The 26,791-nt window shown below is 36.5% G+C and overlaps 1 protein-coding gene across 11 annotated transcripts in view; it reads right to left on the bottom strand.

The window, feature by feature from the left end:
• The window catches only part of UCHL5 (ubiquitin C-terminal hydrolase L5), a 63,144-nt gene that overhangs the window by 15,491 nt on the left and 20,862 nt on the right, over positions 1-26,791 (bottom strand). For 10 of the 11 annotated variants that reach the window (XM_064276489.1, XM_023549170.2, XM_023549169.2 and 7 more), the window contains exons 2-7: positions 23,235-23,298; positions 21,627-21,732; positions 8,971-9,096; positions 8,822-8,883; positions 8,334-8,464; positions 6,485-6,548 (exon numbers count right to left, since the gene is read on the bottom strand). In XM_064276489.1, coding sequence (XP_064132559.1) covers positions 6,485-6,548; positions 8,334-8,464; positions 8,822-8,883; positions 8,971-9,096; positions 21,627-21,732; positions 23,235-23,298 — 553 coding nt within the window. Of the gene's footprint in view, positions 1-6,484; positions 6,549-8,333; positions 8,465-8,821; positions 8,884-8,970; positions 9,097-21,626; positions 21,733-23,234; positions 23,299-23,643; positions 24,160-26,791 lie in introns of those variants that run through there. The other variant, XM_064276490.1, reaches the window with a different exon arrangement.

Here is a 26,791-nt window from a genome sequence, read left to right as displayed (position 1 = left end):
AATCTCAGAAGAAGGAAAACTAAGTGAATCTGTCACCAGAAGACCTATGCTAAAAGAAATTCTCTAAAGAGAAAGGAAGTGAAAAAGAAGGAATTCTAGAACATCAGGAAGGAAGAAAAAAACAATGAAAAGGTAAAAATATGTAAATACATTTTCCTTCTCCCCTTGAATTTTCTAAATTATGTTTAACGGCTGAAGCAAAAAATATATATAACACTGTCTGATGTGGTCCTAAATGTATGTAAAATAATTACTTAAGGCAATTATAAACAGGGGCGGGTAAAAGTACACAAAGGGAGGTAAGGTTTCTACATTTCACTCAAACTGGTAAATGTTGACAGCAGTAGACTGTGATAAGTTAGAGAAACTAAAAAAGCTATACAAGAAATATACTCAAACACACCAGACAGGACAAGGATGCCCTTCTAGCACCACTCCTATTTTACACTGTATTGGAAGTCCTAGCTAGAGCAGTAAGGCAAGAAAGAGAAATAAAGGGCATCCAGATTGGTAATGGAGAAGTTAAACTCTATTTGTGGATAATATGATACTATACATAGAAAACCCAAAAGACTCCACAAGAAAACTATTGGAACTAAAAGAAAGATTCAGCAGAGAAGCAGGACATATAAGATAAACATAGAAAAGTCAGTTGGATTCCTATACACCAATAAAGAGAACGATGAAAAGGAAATCAGGAAAATAATACCACTTATAATAGCCCCTAAAAAAAATAAAATACTTGCGAATAAATCTAACTAGAGAGGTAAAAGACCTATACAAAGAAAACTACAAAACACGACTGCAAGAAACCAAAAGAGATCTACATAAATGGGAAAACATACCATGCTCACGGATAGGTAGACTCAACCTTGTGCAAACAACAATTCTATCCAAAACAATTTACAAATACAATGCAATCCTGACCCTAATACCAACAACATTTTTTAAAGAGATGGAAAAACTAATCGATAATTTTCTATGGAAACAGAAGAAGCCCTAGATAAGTAAAGCACTACTGAAGAAGAAGAACAAAGTAGGAAGACTCGCATTACCTGAACGCAGAACCTACTATACAGCTATAGTAGTCAAAACAGCCTGGTACTGGTACAATGACAGGTACATTGACCAATGGAACAGAACTGAGAACCCAATAATATAATTGCCTTAAATAAATCCATTCACCTATGGTCACCCGATCTTCAACAAGGGCCCAAAGTCCATCAGATGGGGAAAAGACAGCCTTTTTAACAAACGGTCCTAGCAAAACTGGATGTCCATCTGCAAAAAAATGAAACAGGACCCAGAGCTCACACCATATACAAAAACTAACTCGAAATGGATCAAAGACCTAAATATAAAGCCAAAAACTATGAAGTTCATAAAAGATAGGATCAACACTAAAGGCCCTAATACACAGAATTAACAGGATACAAACCACAACCAACAATGCACAAGCTCCAGAGGATAAGCTAGATAACTGGCATCTTCTAAAAATTAAACACTTATGCTCATCAAAAGGCTTCACTGCAAGAGTAAAATGAAAACCTACAGACTGGAAAAAAAATTTTTGGCTATTACAAATGAGACAAAGTTCTAATCTCTAAAATCTAAAAGAAAACCCAACACCTCTACAACAAAAAGACAAATAATCCAATTAAAACATGGGCAAAGGAAATGAACAGACATTTCACCAAAGAAGACATTCAAGTGGCCAACAGACATATGAGGAAATGCTCACAATCTCTAGCCATCAGAGAAATGCAAATCAAAACCACAATGAGATACCACAACACCCCAGCATTACTGGCATGAATCAATAAAACAGAAAGTAACAAATGTTGGAGAGGCTGAGGGGAGACTGGCACTCTTATGCACTGCTGGTGGGAATGCAAAATGATACAACCATTTTGGAAAACGATATGGCACTTCTTAGCAAGCTAGAAATAGAAATACCATATGATCCACCAATCCCACTTCTAGGAATATATCCTAGAGAAACGAGTCGTCACACGAACAGATATATGCACGTCCATGTTCGTTGCAGTATTGTTCACAATAGCTAAAAGATGGAAACAACCTAGACGCCCATCAACAGATGAATGGATAAACTGTGGCACATACACACAATGGAGTATTAAGCATCTCATAACATGGAGGAATCCGGAGGGCACTGCACTGAGTGAAAAAAGTCAATCACAAAAGGACAAAAATGTATGAGACCACTACTATGAAAACTCATGAAAAGGTTTACATACAAAAAGAAACAATCTTTGATGGTTACAACGGAGAGGAGGAGTGGGGATGAAAAAACACTTAATAGACAACAGGTAAGTGGAAACTTTGGTGAAGGGTAAGACAGTACACAATACTGGGAACGCCAGCACAACCTGTACAAGGCAAGCCCATGAAAGCTCCACAGACACATCCAAACCCCCTGAGGGACTGAATTGCTGGGCTGAGGGCTATGGGGACCGTGGTCTCGGGAAACATCTAGCTTAACTGGCATGACATAGTTTGTAAAGAATATGTTCTACATTCTACTTTGATGAATAGCATCTGGGTTCTTAAAAGCCTGTTAGCAGCCACCTAGGATACTCCACTGGTCTCACCCCTTCGGGAGCACGGAAGAATGACGAAAACTAAAGATACAAGGGAAAGATTAGTCCAAAGGACTAATGGAACACATCTACCATAGCCTTCACCAGACTGAGTCCAGTAAAACTAGATGCTGCCCGGCTACCACCACTGACTGCTCTGACAGGGATCACAATAGAGGGTCCCAAACAGAGCTGGAGAAAAACGTAGAACAAAATTCTAACTCAAAAAGACGACCAGGCTTGCTGGCCTGACAGAAACTGGAAAAACCCTGAGAGTATGGCCTCCGGACACCCTTTCAGCTCAGTAATGAGGTCATTCCTGAGGTTCACCCTTCAGCCAAAGACTGAACAGACCCATGGAACAAAACAAGCCTAAGGGACATATCAGCACTGGGGCAGCAACTGGAAGGCAGGAGGGAATAAGAAAGCTGGTAATAGGGAACTCAGCGTTGAGAAGCGAGAGTGCTGAATGTTGTGGGGTTGTTAGCCAATGTCATAGAACAATGTGGATACTAACTGTTTGATGGACACTAGTTTGTCCTATAAACCTTCATCTAAAGTATAATTAAAAAAAAAAAACACTTATAGATAAAAGGGAATTCTAAAAATGTTCGAGTAACCCACAGGAAGGCAAAAGAAGGCACAGAAACAAAAGTTAGAGAGAACAAAGAGAAAACAATAAAATAGCAGACTTAAACTATAACACAGAAATAATTACATAATTTTACATGTAATTTTACATATACATTTCATATATATGAATATACACATACCCAAATGTAAACGGTCTAAATATACCAAAAAGATAGAAATTGGCAGAGTGAATTAAAAAACAAGACACAATCTCTTCTGCCTACAAGAAGCTCATTTCAAATATAATGATATGACTGAGACCAGACCAGACCCAGTGCCGTTGAGTCGACTCTGACTCACAGCGACCCTACAGGGCAGAGTAGAACCGCCCCGTAGAGTTTCCAAGGAGCGCCTGGCGGATTTGAACTGCCGACCCTTTGGTTAACAGCCGTAGCACTTAACCACTACACCACCAGGGTTTCCAATAATGATATAGGTAGATTAAAAATAAAAGGATGAAAAAAGATGTATCCCGCATACATTACTCAAAAGAAAGCAGGAGTACCAGATAAATTAAAATTGGGGCAAAGAACATGTCCAGAGGCAGAGAGGTACATTTCATAATGATAAAAGGATCAATCCACGAAGAAGAAACATGTATGCACCAAAGAACAGATAGGCTGTTTGCAAAGTGGCTCCAACAATGGGCTCAAGCATAACAATAACTGTGGGGATGGCACAGGGTCACTATGAGTCAGAACCAACTTGATGGCACCTAACAAAAACAACAAACAACAGAGCTGCAAAATATGTGAAGCAAACACTGATATGGAGGAGAAATAAATCCAAAACTGCCCCTATTTGCAAATGACATGATTGTCTATGTAGAAAATGTCAAGGAATCTACAAAAAAACTCCTCAAGTTGGTGGATGAGTTCAGCAAGGCCAAAGGATGCAAGGTAAAGATGAAAAAGAAAGAAAATTAATTGTATTTCTATATACTAGCAATAATGAAAATCAAAACTGAAAATACAATACCATTTGTATCACTCAAAAAAATACAAAGTGCTTGGATGTAAATCTGACAAAACGTGTACAGCACTTATATAGTAAAAAAGTGGAAACTACAAAATGCTAATGAAAGAAATCAAAGAATATCATAATAAACAGACATACCGTGTTCATGGATTGGAAGACTGAACATAACAGAGATGTCAATTCTCCCCAAATTGGTGTAAAAGTTTAAGCCAATTTCTATCAAAATCCCACCAAGAACTATTGTAAACAAATTTTTACACTAAAATTCATATGGAAAGACAGAGGAACTAGAATAGCTAAAACAATTCTGGGAAAAAAAAAGAATAAAGGGGGAAGAATCAGTCTGTCTGATTTCAGGACTTACAGCGACAGTAATGATTGTGTAGTACTGGCAAAGGGACAGACACAGATCTATGGAACAGAATTATGAATCCAGAAATAGACCCACACAAATATGCCTGACTGATGTTTTACTGGGTGCAAGAGCAACTAAGTGGAGGAAAAATAGTCCTTTCAACAAATGGTGCTAGCATAATTAGATGTCCCAGTACTTAAGCAAAAAAAATGAACCTTGACTTAAACTTCATATCTTGTACAAAAACTAACTCAAAATGGATCATAAACTTAAATGTAAAATGCTACACTATAAATCTTTTAGAAAAGAACATACAAGAATATCTTAGGCTCTAGGGCTAGGCAGAGAAATCTTAGACTTGACAACAAAAACACGATTTATAGAGGGAAAAGCTGATGAGCTGAACCATGTCAGGATTAAGAACTTTTGCTCTATTAATGTTATGCCAAAGATCATGTTGGGAGGAAAAGGCCATAGGCTACAGATGGGAAAAATATTTGCAATTAGTCCAAAGAAGAACTAGTATCTAGGATATGTAAATATGTTCAGAGTTTAACAGTAAAAATAAATAAATATATAAATAATCTAATTAGAAAATGGGCAAGAGACATAAAAGACATTCAATATCCTTAGTTGGTCATTAAAAAAAAAAAAAACCATTGCCATCTAATCAATTCTGACTCATAGCGACCCCATAGGACAGAGCAGAACTGTCCCATAGAGTTTCTAGGGAGCACCTGGTGGATTTGAACTGCTGACCTTTTGGTTAACAGCCATACCTCTTAAACACTACACCACCAGAGTTTCCAGTTAGTCATTAGGGAGATGCAAATTAAAACCATAATGAAATATTACTACATACCTATCAGAATGACTACAGTAAAAAGTAGTGACAATACCAGATGCCAGCAAGGATGCAGAAAAACTGGATCAATCATATATTGCTGGTGGGAATGTAAAACAGTACCACCACTCTGGAAAAGTCTGGCATTTTCTTTAAAAAAAAACAACACTAAACACGCATCTACCATATGACCCAGCAACAGCATTTTTGGGCATTTATCCCAGAGACATAAAAACTTACATTCACACAAAAATCTGCACACAAAGTTTTATAGCACCTTTATTTGCAAAAGCCAAAAAGCGGAAACTACCCAGATATCATTCAACAGGTGATGGACATCAGTGGAACAAATTATGGTACATCTACACCATGGAATACTACCCATTAATTAAAAAGAATGAACTGTTGATACGAATAAACAATCTGGATGAATTTCCAGAGAATTAAGCTGAGTGAAAAAAGCCAATCCCAAAAGGCTGCACAGTGTATGATCCCATTTATATAACATTCTTTGTCAAAAACTATAGAACGAACTAGAAAACAGATTAGTCATTGTCAGGGATTAAGGACAAGGGGGGCAGCAAGAACAGGGGAGGAGGTAAGGCTATAAAAAGGCAACACGAAGGATCCTTTTGATGATGGAACGTCTCTATATCTTGACTGTATCAGTATCAACACCCTGGCTGTCATATTGCACTACAGTTTTGCAAGATGTTACTTTACCACTGCAGAAAATTGGGCACAGTGTTCACAGGATCTCTCTGTATTATTTCTTACTACTACATGTGAATATATAATTATCACAAAATAAAAAGCTTAATAAAAATAGATGCTAAAAAACTACAAAATATCTGTGCAAATATCTAACATAATAGAGATCTACATGTTTAACTTCTCTGAAGACAAGAGTTCATGTTACTAAAATTTAGAGCTTTCCCGAAACAGAAATGTATTATTCCTAAACACATTAATCCAATCAAAATGAGTCAATAAGCATTGCTTAAAATAGAATAAATGTATTAAAAATGCTTAAAAACCAGAAGGTCACACCAATGAGACTAGCTGAGCATTTACTTTTGTATCCTTTTTTCTATAACTGGCCTCACGGCGCTGATCCAGTCATCTTGATTGCATGCCCCTAGAAAGAAATTTAAAAACACTTAAATAAAAATAAGAAAAATCAACATTGAAATTATCAATAGTTTGTCTCGAAATATCTCTCTGTACAAATATTTTAGCAAATGCAGAAAAAGAAAAATCTTTTTAGCATAACTGTGTTAAGCTTCAATTCTAATTTTCTTGGTAACGGTGAAAGGCGAGAATATGATCATAATTTGCATTGCCACATTATTGCGTCACTTAGTAGATGCTGAACAAATGTTTGAGCAGGTAATGAATCGGTGAGTTATCTCATTTAAATTTACAAACCCGTGAGACAGTAACTACCCTGATTTTACAAATGATGAAACTGAAGGCTAAGAAAAACCAGCTCACATGTTAGTAGCGAAATAAGGACTCAGCCCATATATGTCTGATTCCCATGTTCATAATTATAAAAATCTGAAATCCATGTGTAATGCAAAACTAACTTTACCTAGCATTTTAGCCCCCTCCCTTTTTTTTACCATAAATTTTAGCATAGCCACCAACTATATAATCTTTGATTTCTTTATGTATGATGTTTCTAATGAAAAGAACATGGCTGACTAGATAGAAGCCAAGAGAGAAAACACAGAGATCAAATCAACCACCATACTAGGGAAAACCAGCTTCTACAGGATTGAAAGAACATTCTTCTAATTTTCTTTTAAACAAACAAAAAAAACCCAAACCCACTGCCATCAAGTCAATTCTAACTCATAGCAACCCTATATGACAGAGCAGAACTGCCCTACAGAGTTTCCAAGGAGCAGCTGGTGGATCTGAACTGCTGACCGTTAACCACTGTGCCACCAGGGTTCCAATTTTCTTTAACAGATATAGAAAAGTATTTTTTTTTTTTAGAGGCAACATGCAAATGTGCATCAGATAAGCTATACTGGCTTAATATATGAGGCATAGTCAAAAAGTACAAACCAAATGAACCAATGTTAATTTTTTTTAATCTAGAAGTATAAAGTTATATGAGCAGCATATAACAACATTAAAAAAAACAACATTGGATTCAATTAAAACAAGTTTTATAAACTTAAAAACAAACCTAATTTAAAAGTAAGAAAACTTAATGAGGTCAAAATAAAGGGTTAAAATTCTTCTGTGGGCCTATTATCCCAGGCCAATTTTAGAACCACAGACTAGTCCCAGTCTAGAGAAGCATTTACTACTTTTGCTCAAGGTTAGAGACAAGGCAGGTCAGAACAAATCCACTCTCCGGCACAAAAGACAGCACATGAGCACCTTATCTAAATAGAAACTTCGAGGGAAAATACTTTTGTGGACAATTAGATTGTTAAGCACTGAATTCAGGTGATTCTGAAAGATCCAATTCCCCCTCCGAAAATATTTTAATATAAGATAAAATGCTTGATATCTGTTACCAACAGGTTAAAAATCACAGGACTATTTTTTAAGTTGATTTAAGAAACAGTAGTTTTTAAAAGTTAACTAAAAAAAACACATACGTAATCTATAAGTTAAAAAATATTTTCTCTTAGAAAAAAATGAAAGGTCTCAATTGAACTACAGCAGTCAACATGACTTCCTGTAAGTTATTTCATTACATAGAGTGTTGAAGAACGTAAGGCCTTCGTGATTTAGACTACCTTGGGGTTACCTTTCCCTCCAAAAGTTAAGCAGCACTGTGACTAAAATGAAGGGGAACACCCAAATTTTTCTTACTTGTCAAAAGTGAAATACCAGGACATCTACAAATTTTGTTACATATTAAATTTATTTCGTGAGCAGCACAGAGGAATGAGATTACCTAAATCAATTGGTCCTTCTCTTAATCCATCTAATTCATACAGTCTTCCATTAACAGGAACGTAACTGACAAAATGAAAAGCATCTTCTTCTTTTGCTGACGTCTTTGCATCAAATTCAAACATTTGCTGTCTACAGTGGAAAAAAAAGAAAAGAAACAGTACTGGTTGTTGCTGTCAACTCCGCTCGTGACTCATGGCAACCCCATGCACAAAGGATCAGCCTGTCGTGATTCACAGGGTTTTCACTTCTGATATTTGAAAGCAGATCACCAGGCCTTTCCTCCTCTCTGTCTTATTTTGGAAGCTCTGCTGGAGCATGCTCAGCATCACAGCCACACTCGAGCCTCCGCTGACAGGTGGGCGGTGGCTCCACTCTAGGTGCTCTGGCCAGTGTTCACACCTAAGTGTCCTGCACGGAAGGGGAGACTTCTACCTCTGAACCACTACCGCCCTCGAGCAGTATTTATTTAATGTAAAGCCTCTTTACCTGGCAAAACTGTTGTGAACTTGTCGAATCACATCTGAATTGCTCAGTGCCAAACCTTTCATCTACAATAATAATTTTAAAAAGAAAAACATATTAAAATAAGAACTATCACAAATAGAGCATTTTAGGAATAAGATGATAGTACTTACAGCTGCATCAAAACTTTGTGAAAATTCTTTAAACTCTGATAATGTCTCTCCTAAGTGGACATCTTGATGGGTGCAGTTTAATAACACACTTACTATGGCTTGAGTAGCACAAGCATTATTAATTACCTGTAAAATACAAAAGCAAAGACATCAGCAATTTGTTTTAAAATACAGTTTTTAACTAGTGACGGTGACCTCAAACATATAAATCAAGGTAACAGTTTTCAAGTTTTATTACATATAGTCTTACCACAAATACAATAAACATGTTTATTTTGTATTCTAGTCTGTTTCCAATAATCTTTAATTCTGAGGTTGAAGATTCTAGGAAACCAAATTAATGAACTCGTAACATGAGTGAAAACCAATCCACTTAGGGTAACAGGGCCAATTTCTCTTAACCCAAAACACAACTGGTTAAGTGAAAAGAGCTTGTCCTCACCTCCTATTCACTTCTCCGAAACTCACTCCTACCTATCCAGATTGAATTCATATTTCTCGTACGCAGCACAAGCCCCAACTCGTCAATTTTAGAGAAGTTCTCCAACAATTCATATTAGTTTCTACCCTCATATGAATTCCTAAAAAAGGTACATACTGTCCACATACTTTTTTACTCTATAACATATAGTCTTTACAGTGCTGTCATTTAGCTGGTAAACTGTTTATTTTATAAATTACTTGGAGCTTACATTCTGGCCAGAGCAGAAAACATTTTCATAGCACTTACTATATGCCAGATACTTTTCTAGGCACTTCACGTGTATTAATTCTTTTAATCCTCTTAACCTATGAAGGAGTAATATTATCTTCATTTTACATTTGCAAAAGCTGAGGCACAAAGAGGTCAAGTAATTTGCCCAAGAGTACACGGCTAAGCAGGGGGCAGATAGTCTGGCGTTCCAGAATCTGTGCACTTAGCTACCATGCCATAGGAAGGCTCAGTATACATATTTGGTCTCCCTAGCAAGACTATAACCTACTTATGGACAAGAGCTTTTTCCATACTCCCTCTATTACCTGCACAGTGTTGAGATCACAGAGCTGGAAAGAACCTCAGAGACGATCCGTGTGAATGCCAGCAAGGTTAATTGCAGAGTTGAACTAAATTGGTAAACGATTTGCACTATCCGTGATATATTACAGCTCACTATTTTGTGTGTGAAAAACAGTAATTGCTGTGCGCTTAAGTATAAAAATACCTCTTAAGGTTTTAAAATGAGTTTAGTGCCACCAAGTGGCTATTCTAAGTATGTACAGAATTACCAAAAATAACTTTCAAAATGTATGATCAGCCATTCATTCATTCAAATAATATTTACCGAGCACCTACTATGTGCCAGGCATTGCACTAGATGCTGAACATACAGTGAACAAGAGATATGTGGTCACTGACTGGATGAAACTCATATAAAAATCACCTTATACACATCTATTTGGGAGAATTTTAACGTCGGCTTATGTTACAAAAAATTCTTTGCAGTATAAGTTATTTGTGTAGTTCCCAATTTTTTTAAATCTTTATTCACCATTTTACAATAAAGTAGTGGACTTCAACGATAGAAAAGAGGCCACAGCAGGGGTCACAAGTAGAGCTAGCCCAGAACTTTCAGAATTTGGTTTGAAATCCTTGTAGAATCATTTACTCTTCAGCTCATCAGGGCTCTTCCACTCTCTACCTCTAACTTCCACTCCCTACTTCATAACCCGATTCACATTCATGTTGCTAGCCTGATCCTGCAAGCATTTCACATTAAAACCCCTGGATTGTGGGCTCCTAAAGGGAAGACAACATTAAATAAATAAATAAGGCAAATGCTCTGGCCATGAAGAATACGTCCACGAAAAAGAGATGCACAACAGAAAGACAAAACGGTGAAGGAACAGGTCATCTTAGGCTAGAGTATCAGAGGTTTCTCTATGAATGTGAAATTTCAACAGGGCTTTGAAAGCTTGGTAGAACCTAGAGAACAACGAAGGATATTCATTCTAGGAAGCAAGACGGTTACAAATGAAGGAACAAATTAAAACGTTAGGTTCAAAAAACAATAAGCACGTTGGTTTATATTGGTATAATTGTATTCATAACATGAGATCATGCAATACCTCTAAAATCAATGACCTTCAGGAGTTAGGAGTTTACCCTAAGAGTGCAAAATGTCTGATTGGGGAATAAAAATGTTTCAGAAAGATGAAGCTTAAGATAATTCAAAGGAAGGGCTGAATGTAGCTGAAACCAGAAACAAGATCAGCTGGGTTGCTAACTTTATGCAGAAACTTTATGCAGATAGGAAATAAAGGGTGGTAAATTAATGGAGTAAATAAAACCACTATCACACAAATATGCAAGCCAGAAATCTAGGGGTCAAGAATATAACTAAAAATAAGATTAAAAAGAGAATTCTGGAATACTAATAACAACCATATGAAACAATTTTGAAAATTTAAGCTGAAATGGAGAAATTTATATATATCCATATATATATCTTACCAGAACCAATTAAAGAAGAAATAAAAAAGCCTGAAGAGTCCTTTAACTATTAAAGAAATTAAAGTAGTGGTTAAAAATATTCTTATATAGAAAATACCAGGCCCAGATGGTTTTACAGGCTAATTCAAACAAAATACTACTAAATTAAATCCAACAATGCATAACAACACAATGCATAATGACCAACTGGACTTATCTCTTATGTAAGGATGCAATTATTCTGGTATGAAAGGAAAATTTAATGTAACAAAAATTCATATAAAAAAAATGACCACATTAACCTAATAAAAGATGGGGAACTAATCACTTGGGCAGTTGCAAAAAAAGCCATCTGATAAAATTTAAGATCTTTTCATAAAGACTCTTAGTAAATTAATAATAAAACTGCTATACCTGAAAAGGGATATAAAAAAATAAAAACAAAAAACTTGCCAGGTGAACATCATCCTAAATGTGGAAATGTAAAAAGCATTCCCTTTGAAATTACGAAGAGTTTTATTGGTGGTGCTAGCCAGACAATAAGACAAGAAAAACAGAAGCATAAGGATTAGAAAGGAAGAAATAAAACTGTTATTATTTGTAGATAAGCATCACCCTCCCAAAAGGAAAAAAAAAAAAAAAAACTACAAACAAGTTACTAGAGGTAATAGAAGGGCTTATCAGGATGGCTAAATATATTATTTATATATAAAAGTGAACTGCATTTCTTTATACCAGCAGGAAACACCTAGAAAATGTAATTGAAGTGAAGACAATTTACAATAGTAATATCAAGTAACTATGACTAAACTGAAGATGTATAAGACTTCTACAGAAAAAATTATGCAACTTATTAAAAAGACATTAAAGAAGATCTAAATAATTAGAGATACATACTACGTTTGTGACTTAATATCATGAAGATATCAATTCTCCCAAAATTGATCTATATAGTCAATGCAATTCCAGTCAAAATTCCAACAGAATTTTCCATACAACTTGATAAGATGATTCTTAAATTTACATGAAGACAACAGGGCCAAGAATATCAACAACATTTCTGAAAAAGAGCAAGGGTAAGAGACATGACCTATTAGATATTAGAGTTTATGAAGAAGCAAAAGGAATTTAGACAGTGTGGTTTGGTACAGAGATAGATAAATTGATCAATGCAGCTGAGTAAAGACTCCAGAAAACACACACACAGGTATGGAACTTTGGTATAGAACAGAAGTGGCATGTCAGATCAGTAGAAAAAACAAGGGATGTTCAATAAATGCGGCTAGGAAAAAACAGTAATCCATATGGGAAATGATAAAACTGAAACTCTACCTCACACCATATACCAAAACCCAACTGTTAATGAATTAAGGACATACATGTTGTCTTAGTCATCTAGTGCTGCTATAAAAGAAATACTCCAAGTGGACGGCTTCAACAAAGAGAAATTTATTTTCTCATATTTTTTTTTTTTTTTTTTTTAGTAGGCTAGAAGTCCAAATTTAGGGCATCAGCTCCAGGGGAAAGCTTTCTCTCTCTGTCGGCTCTGGAGGAAGGTTCTTGTCATCAGTCTTCCCCCGGATTAGGAGCTTCTCTGTGCAAGAACCTTGGGTCCAAAGGACGTGCTCCCAACACCGCTTTCTTAGTGGTATGAGATCTTCCACTCTCTGCTTGTTTCCCCTTCCTTTTATCTCTTATAAAATAAAAGGTGGTGCAGGCCACACCCCAGGGAAACTCCCTTTACACTGGATCAGGGATGTGACCTGAGCAAGGGTGTTACATCCCACCCTAATCCTCTTTAACTACAGGCAGAGATTAGGATTTATAACACATAGGAAAATCACAAAATGGAGGACAACCACATAATACTGGGAATCATTGCCTAACCAAGTTGACACATATTCTGGGGGGACACAATTCAATTCATACACGTCAGAAATAAAAATTTAAATATATAAATCTCTTTTACAACTTCAGATAGATAAGTTTCTTTAAACAAGATACAAAATGCATAGACTCTAAAATAAAAAATTCTATTCATCAAAAGAAAGAGAAACAATAAGTTCCCAACTTAAAGAAGCAGTATCAAGAATATATAGACAATTCCTACAAACGAAAAAAGAAAAGCACAGTTCGCCCAATAGGAAAATAACATAAACAGGAATTTCACAGAAGAAATACATGTGGCCAGTAAGCACATGAAGAGCCTTTCCACATCATTAATGATCAGGGAGATGTAAACCAAGACTACACAGAAGTACCATTTTAGAACCAACTGATGAGCAAAAATTAATAAGGTCTGACAATGAACTATGTGGCTCTTATACACTGCTGAGTGTGAATTGCCAGTGGGAATGTAAATTGGATCATCCACTTAGGAAAACATTTTGGTATTTCCTCCTATAGTTGTACATTTTCATATTAGATGAAGTAGTCATTCTATTTCTAGCTATATACCAAGAGAAACTTACACGTGTACAACAGGAGACATGTACAAAAATATTTATAGTAGCACAGTTCCCAGCAGCAAAATGAAAAACCCAAATGCCCATCTACAGAAAAGTAAATAAACTGTTATATGTTCATGTAATGGACATTATTTTATATGACATGCAATATAAATGAACTATCACAATAAACTTATAGATAAATCTTAGCAATATAATATTGTGAAAAAAATCCCCCATAATTACATGATATGTTTTATCAAGTTAAAGTTTCGTATACGTGTACAAATTTTAGGATTACAAAAAATACACAAAAAGGAAAGCAAGGAAATAAACAGAATTCAGCATGGATCTTAGATATAACCAAACACCTCGCAAGATTGATTTTCTGCATTTGAAGGCTGAGGACCACAGTATCGTGGAACAATTCGGTTAACTGACATGACACAGCTCATAAAGTGCATTTTCTACATTCCACTGTAGTGCGTAGTGGCTGGGATATTAAAAGATTGTGAGTGGCCACCTAATATATAACTACTGGTCTCTACTCATCCAGAATAAGAGAAAGAAGGAAACCAAAGACTCAGAGAAGAAGGCAGTTTACAGTACGAACAGTCTACACGAACCACAGCTTCATCTACCCTGAGACCAGAAGAACAAGATGGTATGGAATCCCCTTCCTATTGTCTGAAATGTGGAACAGAGAGAATGGCTGGAGCCCAGCAATCATCTTGGACCATGAAGTAACCTTTAGAATAGAAGTCACACACAAAGGAACAAAATTAAACAGCCTGTAACCTTGACAACTCTTAGTTGTGAAGGAAAAAAAGAAAAAAAAAAAACTTTTATTTTATGTAAACCATTGTTTTTCTACACCTAACCAAACATTATCCTAATGTAACATTTTTTCAGCTTCAAATCTGATGGCATCCTCCCCACTTGTTTTCTACACTCCACTACAATGGATGAGTTCTAGTACCTTTTACCAGTCTTACCCCCTTTTGCCATAAGGCTGTTAGTTTATCTGGGATAAACTATCCCCAACCCCTTTTTCCCAATTAATATCTACCTAACTTTTAGATTTCCGCTGAACTGTCACTCAAGGAAGTTTTCTCAGATGTCCATGACTAGGTCAAGTCCTGCTGTTACATGTACACGGTGAAGAATTTAACCTTGTCCAAAGAGAAGTCTGGCCTTTACCATCAGTTTATGGGAGGTGATCCCTAAACTCTTTGAATGTCATGCCTAACGTCTTTGTTTACTTAAGGGTTCTGGGCCATATCAGTCTAACAATGTGACTTTAATAATATTCCCCAGGTGATTCTTATATATACATACAACCTGTTATATGTGTAACAAGATCTGGGGATTTCAACAAGATTCCCAGGGGATTCTTATGTCCTCATCTACATCTTAACAAGACACCCAGATCTTGTTATGCCTATAACAAGATCTTGTGTGCATGTAAGAATCACCTGGGGATCTTGTTAAAATATAGGCTCTGATTCAGTATATCTGGGGTGGATATGTAAAATCTCAGCAGAGGGTAGAACGGAATGAACCAGTTCAAAGCCCTGTGTATAACTTACCACACGTAAATATAATTTTCATTAAATTTTTTTAAGTTTCTGAAAACACTTCTAAGAGTCCAAAGCACCTGGTTTGGGAATCATTACTATAGGTTCTTGAAGGCTAAGACCAAAGATTATATATTTATGTAATATACACAAAATGTATAGCTTAGGCTCATAGAAGGCATAGTCTACAAACCAACAGATATTACTGGGGAATTACTGATCTGTCAGCTTAATAAAAACTTAGCATAATACTAAAAAAACTAAAAACATAATGCAGTACCAAAAAAAAAAAAAAACAGGTACCACTGGAGAATCACTAATCTGATATCTTAATAAAGGCTACTGGAATATAGTACAAATAAAACATTAAATTACAGTAAAACAGATATGAAATGCAGAACGAGAAAAATATCAAGGAATTATAACTTCAGACACCAGTATTTTTTTTTTTTTCCTTCTTCTTTACAGAGTATCTTCCTATACCTTAAAAATATTTAGGCCACTGTGGGGTCACTATGGGTCAGAATTGACTTGAGAGCAAAGGGTTTGGTTTTCAGTTTTATAAATCAAAAACATCGTTAGTGAATTCCAGTGTTCTTTATTGTAACATTCTTAGAGATCAACATTCATCTACATTTGTTGTATATCTACGTGCCAGAAACTGTGTATAAAAATAAAATCCCTGACTCCTGGATTTACAGTTTAGTATGGAAGAAATACAATTAAAGAAGCAATTACCTGGACTTGTGTGTTTATGTATATATACATGGTAAGAAATCTGAAAAAATTCTTTTCACTGATGGAGCAGGAATTATAAGGTACTTTTATTTCCTACATGATATATTTCTATAATATTTAAATTTTGTATAATGAACATATACTCTTACAGACATTGAAAAAATAACAAAACTTAACTTAAAAGAAGAAAAATCACCTGAAGTACTTTTAAAACTATTTATCCCTTATCCTTTGCCTCCTATCCACGTCTGGAGAATCACAAACACCTGCAGTTTTAAAGCTGTAATTATTGTACTAGATGACACATAAGTACAAAAATATTACAATATACAACTTGCTTATTCATGTTAGAGAAAAATTAGAACTCAAAATGTTGACCATTAAGAGATTAAATAAATTATGGAACATCTATTCCAAGAACACTTTTAAAGGAGGCAATGTGGTAACATAATTAAGAGTGTCAACTTCAGAGCCACAATGCCTGGGTTTGCAGTCCAGCTCTGCCACTCACTGGCTGTGCAACTCAGACAAGTTGCTTAACTTCTCTGGGACTCAGTTTCCACATCTGTCAAATGATAAAGAACCTGCAAAACCTCATAGGGTTGTTGTGAGGATATTTACTGCGAATAAATTAACGATAAAAAATACATACAAAAGGACCCAGTAAACCTTCAATAAATGTTAGCTATTATTGTTAATATGTACTAAAATGGAACAATGTCAAACTTTTATCATTAAGTTAAACAAGATGCAAAATATTTTGCGTAATCATCCAATTTTAGTAAAAAAAAAAATTAAAAGAAGCTGAGCATATGAATAGAAAACATGGGAGGCAGCACAGCATGCTGATCCGCAAACCTGGCTTTAGGCCTCAGTTTAAGTTCCAAATCCCCCATGTATTAGCTGTGGGACCACAGGAAAACAAGTTAATTTTTCTAGGCCTTTATTTCTTCATTTCTGAAATGAGGATAACAACCTCATCGGGTTGTTACAGGATTTAATAAAATACTACATCTAAAGCACATATCTGGGCCACAACAGGCACAGTAAATGTTGGCTACTATTATATTTTTATTGTCGTCATTATAATTGTTATCAATAAGAAGGGTCGTGGGAGGCCTCACTCTACCTGATTTTAGAACCTATTATACAGCCACAGTAGTCAAAACAGCCTGGTACTGGTACAACAGGCACATAGACCAATGGAACAGAATTGAGAACTCAGATATAAATCCATCCACATATGAGCAGCTGATATTTGACAAAGGACCAGTGTCAGTTAATTGGGAAAAAGATAGTCTTTTTAAGAAATGGTGCTGGCATAACTGGATATCCATTTGCGAAAAAATGAAACAGGACCCACACCTCACACCATGCACAAAAACTAACTCCAAGTGGATCAAAGACCTAAACATAAAGACTAAAACGATAAAGATCATGGAAGAAAAAATAGGGACAAAGTTAGGAGCCCTAATACAAGGCATAAACAGAATACAAAACATTATTAAAAATGATGACGAGAAACCAGATAACTGGGAGCTCCTAAAAATCAAACACCTATACTCATCTAAAGACTTCACCAAAAGAGTAAAAAGACCACCTACAGATTGGGAAAAAATTTTCAGCCCTGACATCTCCGACCAGTGCCTGATCTCTAAAATTTATATGATTCTGTTAAAACTGAACCACAAAAAGACAAATAACCCAATCAAAAAATGGGCAAAGGATATGAACACGCACTTCACTAAAGAGGATATTCAGGCAGCTAACAGATACATGAGAAAATGCTCTCCATCATTAGCCATTAGAGAAATGCAAATTAAAACTACGATGAGATTCCACCTCACTCCAACAAGGCTGGCATTAATCCAAAAAACACAAAATAATAAATGTTGGAGAGGCTGTGGAGATTGTAACTCTTATACACTGCAGGTGGGAATGTAAAATGGTACAACCACTTTGGAAATCTATCTGGCATCTTCTTAAAAAGTTAGAAATAGAACTACCATACAACCCAGAAATCCCACTCTTCAGAATATACCCTAGAGAAATAAGAGCCTTTACACGAACAGATATATGCACACCCATGTTTACTGCAGCACTGTTTACAATAGCAAAAAGATGGAAGCAACCAAGGTCTCCATCAACGGATGAATGGTTAAATCAATTATGGTATATTCACACAATGGAATACTACGCATCGATAAAGAACAGCGACGAATCTGTGAAACATTTCATAACATGGAGGAACCTGGAAGGCATTATGCTGAGTGAAATTAGGCAGATGCAAAAGGACAAATATTGTATAAGACCACTATTATAAGATCTTGAGAAATAGTATAAACTAAGAAGAACACATTCTTTTGTGGTTACAAGAGGGGGGAGGGAGGGAGGGAGGGAGAGGGTTATTTTTTTTTTTTAGTTAGTAGATAAGAACTACTTTAGGTGCAGGTAAGGACAATACTCAATACAGGGAAGGTCAGCTCAACTGGGCTGGACCAAAAGCAAAGAGGTTTCCGGGATGAACTGAATGCTTCAAGGTCAGCGGAACAAGGGCGGGGGTTTGGGGACTATGGCTTAAGTGGACTTCTAAGTCAATTGGCAAAATAAATTCTCTTATGAAAACATTCTGCATCCCACTTTGAAGTGTGGCATCTGGGGTCTTAAATGCTAACAAGCAGCCATCTAAGAAGCATCAATTGGTCTCAACCCACCTGGATCAAAGGGGAATGAAGATCACCAAGGTCACATGACAACTATGAGCCCAAGAGACAGAAAGGGCCACATGAACCAGAGACTTACATCATCCTGAGACCAGAAGAACTAGATGGTGCCCAGCCACAACCAATGACTGCCCTGACAGGGAGCACAACAGAGAACCCCTGAGGGAGCAGGAGAACAGTGGGATGCAGACCCCAAATTCTCATAAAAAGACCAGACTTAATGGTCTGACTGAGACTAGAGGAATCCCAGCGCTCATGGTCCCCAAACCTTCTGTTGGCCCAGGACAGGAACCATCCCTGAAGACAACCCATCAGACATGGAGGGGACTGGAGAATGGGTTGGAGAGAGATGCTGATGAAGAGTGAGCTACTTGTATCAGGTGGACATTTGAGACTGTGTTGGCATCTCCTGTCTGGTGGGGAGACAGGAGGGTAGAGAAGGTTAGAAGCTGGCAAAACGGTCACGAAAGGAGAGACTGGAAGGAGGGAGCGGGCTGACTCATTAAGGGGAGAGTAAGTGGGAGTATGGAGTTAGGTGTATATAAGCTTATATGTGACAGACTGACTTGATTTGTAAACTTTCACTTAAAGCACAAAAAAAATTATTTTAAAAAAAAGAAGGGTCATGCCTGTCTTGCTTGCTGTTACAGCCTTAGTACCTAAAACAATGCCCAGCACAAAGTAGGTGGTCAAACACTACTTGTTGATTACATTAATGAGTCAAAGTGGTTAACAGAGGTAGGGTAGGATTATAAAGATATTCACTTTCATCACTAAATATTTCTATAGTGTAAATTCTGCTATCAGGAAAAAAAGGATACTTTTTTTTAACTATACAGTAATAAAATCATATTTTCCAAATTCTTGAAGTAAAAATGAAAAAGTTTTGATTTCTCTAAATATACTGAATTCAAACAAGTTGTGGGAAAATGAATTTAAAAGCAAGGAAAAAGCTATAAAATAGGAAAAACAACTTACTAAAATAGCAAAGGCGTGATCTAAAAGGGCAGGAATAAGAAGTAGCAATTTCATTTTCTCCATCTTTCTAAAAGTTAGTCAGATTACCCTAAGCAATTTTTTGAGTCTCAGAAATAAGTACCATTTAGATATTAATCAAACCTCTTTTGTCATTTCCTTTTTCAGCTGTTCCAAACAATGCAGTTATTTAATAATGCTAGTTCACATTATTTTCTGATCAACGTATAGATTAGAAGAGCAGTTCTCAAAGTGGGATTCATGGGAATCCCTAAGACCCTTTCAAGTGGTTCGTGAACTCACAATTGTTTCCATAATTCTAAGAGAGTTTTTGCCTTTTCCAGTTTTCACACTTAAACTGATGGTGTAAAAGCCATTGTGGGAAAACCTGATGGCATCTGAGCACAAATGTAGGCAGTGGCACTTATCTGTTTCAATGCCATACATATGTATGTAAAACAACAGTACAAGCCAGTTTCACTTACGAATGTCTCTGATGAAACAGTAAGTTATTTTTATTAAATATCAACCTTCAAACACCTTTTTAGTGTTTTATAGGAGGAAACAGAAAGCATAAAAAAAAAAACACTTCTGCTGCATACCAAGATATGATTGTTGTCTTGAAAAAAGGCACTTGTCTGATTGTTTGAGTTATGAGCTAAGTTGGCTGCTTTTTTTCTTGGAGCATAATTTCTATTTAAAAAAATGAGTATCAGACAAATATGGCTATTCAGGTTATGGTACCTGGCAGATGGTTTCTTGAAAATGAGTGAAATGAATCTGTCACTTCAAGGAAAAAACCTGATGATATTTCTTCCCATCGATAAAACTTGAACCTCCAAGTGAAAAATTAGAATTTTGTTAAAACTTGGGTCCACCACCATGAGCTTAAAAGTGTCTCAATATTTACTGACTTTTCTGACTAGATAGATGGTGAGATTAACAAATGCGATTGGTTGATACTATATAACCAAATGTGTCAACAACTGAAGATCTGCATAACTGGGTGAAATTTTCCAAATGACCAATGCATGATGCTACAAAATCATGCATGAGGAAAAGATTCATTCAAAGGACAAAATAAACCAAAAGATTTTAATATCACAAAATACAAAAAGTTCACTGATACGGTTTCAGATTTCGCACTAAAATGAACCTTTAAGAAAGCAATACTTTTGGAGTTTTGATACAGTGTCAAAGAATATATTCACACTTACTGAAAAGATATTAAAATACTCCTCCCTTTTCCAACTACACATATGTGCGAGCCTGGATTTTCCTCATATACTTCAACCAAAAAAAAAAAAATATTGCAATGGACTGACTGAAGAAGTATATATGAGAATCGAAAAGTGTACCATTAAGGCAGATACTGAAGAAATTTGCAAAAATGTAAAATGATGTATTCTTCTAACTTTTTTGTCTTGGTAAATATGGTTATTTTTCCATAAAATGATATTATGTTAACATGTAATGAGTTTACTGCCCTTCTTTTTGAATTTATTAGTATTTTTCAAATTTCTCAGTTTTAATGTGTAACACAGTAAATATCAATGGATATAATCCACATAAACAAAAGCTCTTTGAGGATCTCAATCGTTAAAAGTGTAAATGGGTCCTGAGGTCAAGTGTAAGAACAGCCACACTAGAGGCACATAGGTAGAATAGAATCCTGCATACAAAAAGGGTTGCTTTTGAGGCTTTTCAGAGTATCCAGGGACCATACCTGCTTGGCAAAAAATATCGTGTCAAGTCTGGAGTCCTGAACCACAGAGCCTGCTGGTTCTTCTCCTGGCTGCCACTTGAAAAGAAAAATTAACCCATGAACTGGCCTACAAAATAAAATACAAATTAATGACACCAAACCCTGCTTCTTTTATGGCACACTGTCAGTATATTAAATTTCAGTAAGCTACTTAGCACATATAATGACAAATTAAATAATAGAAAATTTCAAAAGATCACTATTGCCATTTATAGTTTTTTTTTTTTTAGAATGTTGTCTAAAAGGAAGTTAACAACACTTAAAATTGTATCAGTTAATATAGAATTATTATGAAAGGTTTAGTGGATTATTCATTTCTAAATCATCACTCATTTAAAAATGGAAGAAAAAAATAGTAAAACTATGAAGTTATTAACCATAGACTGAAATCTATGATATATAAATAAAGTTCACAAAGGATGTTTATAGGTAAATGGCTGAGAGCATACATATTATTAAATGTAGGGAATCACCTTCATATAATCATTGAATTCATAAACAATCCTCAAGCCACGGTATGAATGGATGCTCTCATCTCATATGCAATGAGGTCACTCCCTTTCTAAAGGAACTGTTGTGGCTTAAAAAACATTAAACTACTACTTCACAATATCGTCCAGTCTGTCTGTATTTCACAATCCCACTTAGCAAAAATCTTTTCTTTTTAGGAGACAACTCAAATAATGTATCTTTAATTAACTTTCCCTCATCGCTCAGTCAGAATCAATCTCTTATTCCATCTAAAGTGATCCCTCTTTTTGTGGAGATGTGGAAGATGGAGGAAGTAAACTATCCCCTTCTTGCTACTGAAAAGACCAAAAAAAAGACCAAACATGTCCCTACAGCCCACATTTTTTCCTTTTCAAAGCCTATTCCTTATACCCGTTCCAAGATTCCAGGAACTCTCCCACCAACGCAAATGACACTGGCCCTCCTCCTGAAAAAATGCAGACGCAAGGTCAATGCTGGGGGAAGGAGGAGGGGGGAGTAAGGAGAAGGCTCAGAGAGGTGATTCTGGTCAGAAAGATGGGAGAAGAGGAAGGTACCTCCTGTCATCCGCATTTTAAACTTGGAATGTAACTTCCCCAAAAAGCAATATGACAATATGTAGGCAATTTCTCTATTACTAGTATCAAATATAATAATAATAACACTAGTAATACAGAAATTGCCTACATATTGTCATTTTTTTAGTATTATATATTATCTATTAAATATATTTTGTAAACTGACCTATTATTCCTATTTTTTATGTTAAAATGTGTTCCATGTTCTAGCACGACTGAGCTACAAATGAATTTTATGAAAAATCAACCAACAGGTATTTTGTGAATATGACATTATAGAGACTTAAGTGTAAATCCTTTACAAATTGATTATCAATAAGGCTTAGATTCTTGGTTACAAAATGCTGATAATAATAGGTATCTCACAGAATTGAAAAAAAACTTAAAGGAAATAATATGTTGAACTTAGAGTAATCCAAATAAACAGACCAATATGATGATCCTTTAAGTTTGCTAAAATATAGATACATTATTATTTTTAACATACTAAAATTATTCTTACTTTAATTTTTCAAAATTCTCAGGCTCCAAACTCCATATTTCTTCTACTTGAGCTCCTCGGCAACCTAAAATAAGAAATTATTTTCTTCAGAAAACAAGATAATTCTTTTTTTTTTCCTTCACCATTTAATAAAATATTAACTACAACAAAAGGACACTGGGGAGAGTGGGGGAGCCAAGATGGCAGACTAGGCAGATGCTACCTCGGATCCCTCTTACAACAAAGACACGGAAAAACAAGTGAATCGATCACATACATAACAATCTACGAACCCTGAACAACAAACACAGATTTAGAGACGGAGAACGAACTAATACGGGGAAGCAGCGATTGTTTCCAGAGCCTGGAGCCAGCGTACCAGTCAGGTACGGCACAAGCACAGAGAGCTGCTCCACCCCCCTAAACTAACCCTGGGAGGGGGACGAGCCAGTTCCGCAGGCGGCGTGGGATGCAACCGGTAGGAGAAGTCCCCGGGAGGCAGTGACTGGTCTTGGAGCAGAAAGAGCAGCGTCCGAGCTGGGAAACCGTCCCGCCGGGATTTGGACTGGACGCAGGTACGGCATAAACACGGAGAGTTGCTCCACCCCCCTGAACTAACCCCGGGAAGGGGACCAGCCGGGTCACGCGGGCGGCGTGGGACGCAGCCGGTAGGAGAAGTCCCCGGGAGGCAGCGACTGGTATTGGAGCGGGGAGAACAGCGTCCCAGCCGGGACACTTGGTCAAGGCACAAGCACGAGGAGCTGCTCCACCCATCTGAACTAACCCCGGGAGGAGGCCCAACTGGTTCTCGGAGGTGGCACGGCCACGCGGCTGGAGGGACGAGAAGTCCCCGGGAGGCAGCGACTGATTTTGGAGTCGAGAGTGCACCGTCCCAGTAGGGGAGCCTTGACGCTGGGCGTGGGGCTGGAAGCGGAGGATCTGACCGTGACTCCAGCAGACCAGACCCCCCGGGGGCAATCTCCACACAGCCAGCACACATAGGCAACGCGCCCGCGGGTATCTCAGATATAATAGTCATTACAAGCAAGACAAGCAACTCTGGCTATATTCTGAGGTGCTACTCTCCTATCTCTCTGTTCCCTCCCCCACCCTCCCCAGGCGGCTTCATTAACATCTGAATAGCCTGAGCCAGAGGGAGAACTCTGATAGGGATCTGACTGCATTTTTTTTTTAGCAGATTTTCTGGAAAAACTAGTTTCCCAGTGATGGCTCGGAGACAACAATCCATATCAAACCACTTAAAGAAGCAGACCATGACAGCTTCTCCAACCCCCCAAACAAAAGAATCAAAATCTTTCCCAAATGAAGATACAATCTTGGAATTATCAGATACAGAATATAAAAAACTAATTTACAGAATACTTAATGGTATCACAAACGAAATTAGGATAACTGCAGAAAAAGCCAAGGAACACACTGATAAAACTTTTGAAGAACTCAAAAAGATTATTCAAGAACATAGTGGAAAAATTAATAAGTTGCAAGAATCCATAGAGAGACAACATGTAGAAATCCAAAAGATTAACAATAAAATAACAGAATTAGACAACGCACTAGGAAGTCAGAGGAGCAGACTCGAGCAATTAGAATGCAGACTGGGACATCTGGAGGACCAGGGAATCAACACCAACATAGCTGAAAAAAAATCAGATAAAAGAATTAAAAAAATGAAGAAACCCTAAGAATTATGTGGGACTCTATCAAGAAGGATAACCTGCGGGTGATTGGAGTCCCAGAACAGGGAGGGGGGACAGAAAACACAGAGAAAATAGTTGAAGAACTCCTGACACAAAACTTCCCTGACATCATGAAAGACGAAAGGATATCTATCCAAGATGCTCATCGAACCCCATTTAAGATTGATACAAAAAGAAAAACACCAAGACATATTATCATCAAACTCACCAAAACCAAAGATAAACAGAAAATTTTAAAAGCAGCCAGGGAGAAAAGAAAGGTTTCCTTCAAGGGAGAATCAATAAGAATATGTTCTGACTACTCAGCAGAAACCATGCAGGCAAGAAGGGAATGGGACGACATATACACAACACTGAAGGAGAAAAACTGTCAGCCAAGGATCATATATCTGGCAAAACTCTCTCTGAAATATGAAGGCGAAATTAAGATATTTACAGACAAACACAAGTTTAGAGAATTTGCAAAAACCAAACCAAAGCTACAAGAAATACTAAAGGATATTGTTTGGTCAGAGAACCAGTAATATCAGATATCAGCACAACACAAGGTCACAAAACAGAGCGTCCTGATATCAACTCAAATAGGGAAATCACAGAAACAAACAAATTAAGATTAATTAAAAAAAAAATACACATAACAGGGAATCATGGAAGTCAATAGGTAAAAGATCACAATAATCAAAAAGAGGGACTAAATACAGGAGGCATTGAACTGCCATATGGAGAGTGATAAAAGGCGATATAGAACGATACAAGTTAGGTTTTTACTTAGAAAAATAGGGGTAAATAATAAGGTAACCACAAAAAGGTATAACAACTCCATAACTCAAGATAAAAACCAAGAAAAACGTAACGACTCAACTAACATAAAGTCACGCACTATGAAAATGAGGATCTCACAATTTACTAAGAAAAACGCCTCAGCACAAAAAAGTATGTGGAAAAATGAAATTGTCAACAACACACATAAAAAGGCATCAAAATGACAGCACTAAAAACTTATTTATCTATAATTACCCTGAATGTAAATGGACTAAACGCACCAGTAAAGAGACAGAGAGTCACAGACTGGATAAAGAAACACGATCCATCTATATGCTGCCTACAAGAGACACACCTTAGACTTAGAGACACAAACAAACTAAAACTCAAACGATGGAAAAAAGTATATCAAGCAAACAATAAGCAAAAAAGAAGAGGAGTAGCAATATTAATTTCTGACAAAATAGACTTTAGACTTAAATCCACCACAAAGGATAAAGAAGGACACTATATAATGATAAAAGGGACAATTGATCAGGAAGACATAACCATATTAAATATTTATGCACACAATGACAGGGCTGCAAGATACATAAATCAAATTTTAACAGAATTGAAAAGCGAGATAGATACCTCCACAATTATAGTAGGAGACTTCAACACACCACTTTCGGAGAAGGACAGGACATCCAGTAAGAAGCTCAATAGAGACACGGAACATCTAATTACAACAATCAACCAACTTGACCTCATTGACTTATACAGAACTCTCCACCCAACTGCTGCAAAATATACTTTTTTTTCTAGCGCACATGGAACATTCTCTAGAATAGACCACATATTAGGTCATAAAACAAACCTTTGCAGAGTCCAAAACATCGAAATATTACAAAGCATCTTCTCAGACCACAAGGCAATAAAACTAGAGATCAATAACAGAAAAACTAGGGAAAAGAAATCAAATACTTGAAAAATGAACAATACCCTCCTGAAAAAAGACTGGGTTATAGAAGACATCAAGGAGGGAATAAGGAAATTCATAGAAAGCAACGAGAATGAAAATACTTCCTATCAAAACCTCTGGGACACAGCAAAAGC

Source organism: Loxodonta africana, chromosome 25 (genome assembly GCF_030014295.1).
Source record: "Loxodonta africana isolate mLoxAfr1 chromosome 25, mLoxAfr1.hap2, whole genome shotgun sequence".
Taxonomy (NCBI): domain Eukaryota; kingdom Metazoa; phylum Chordata; class Mammalia; order Proboscidea; family Elephantidae; genus Loxodonta; species Loxodonta africana.
This window is presented reverse-complemented; position numbering and strand designations above follow the sequence as displayed.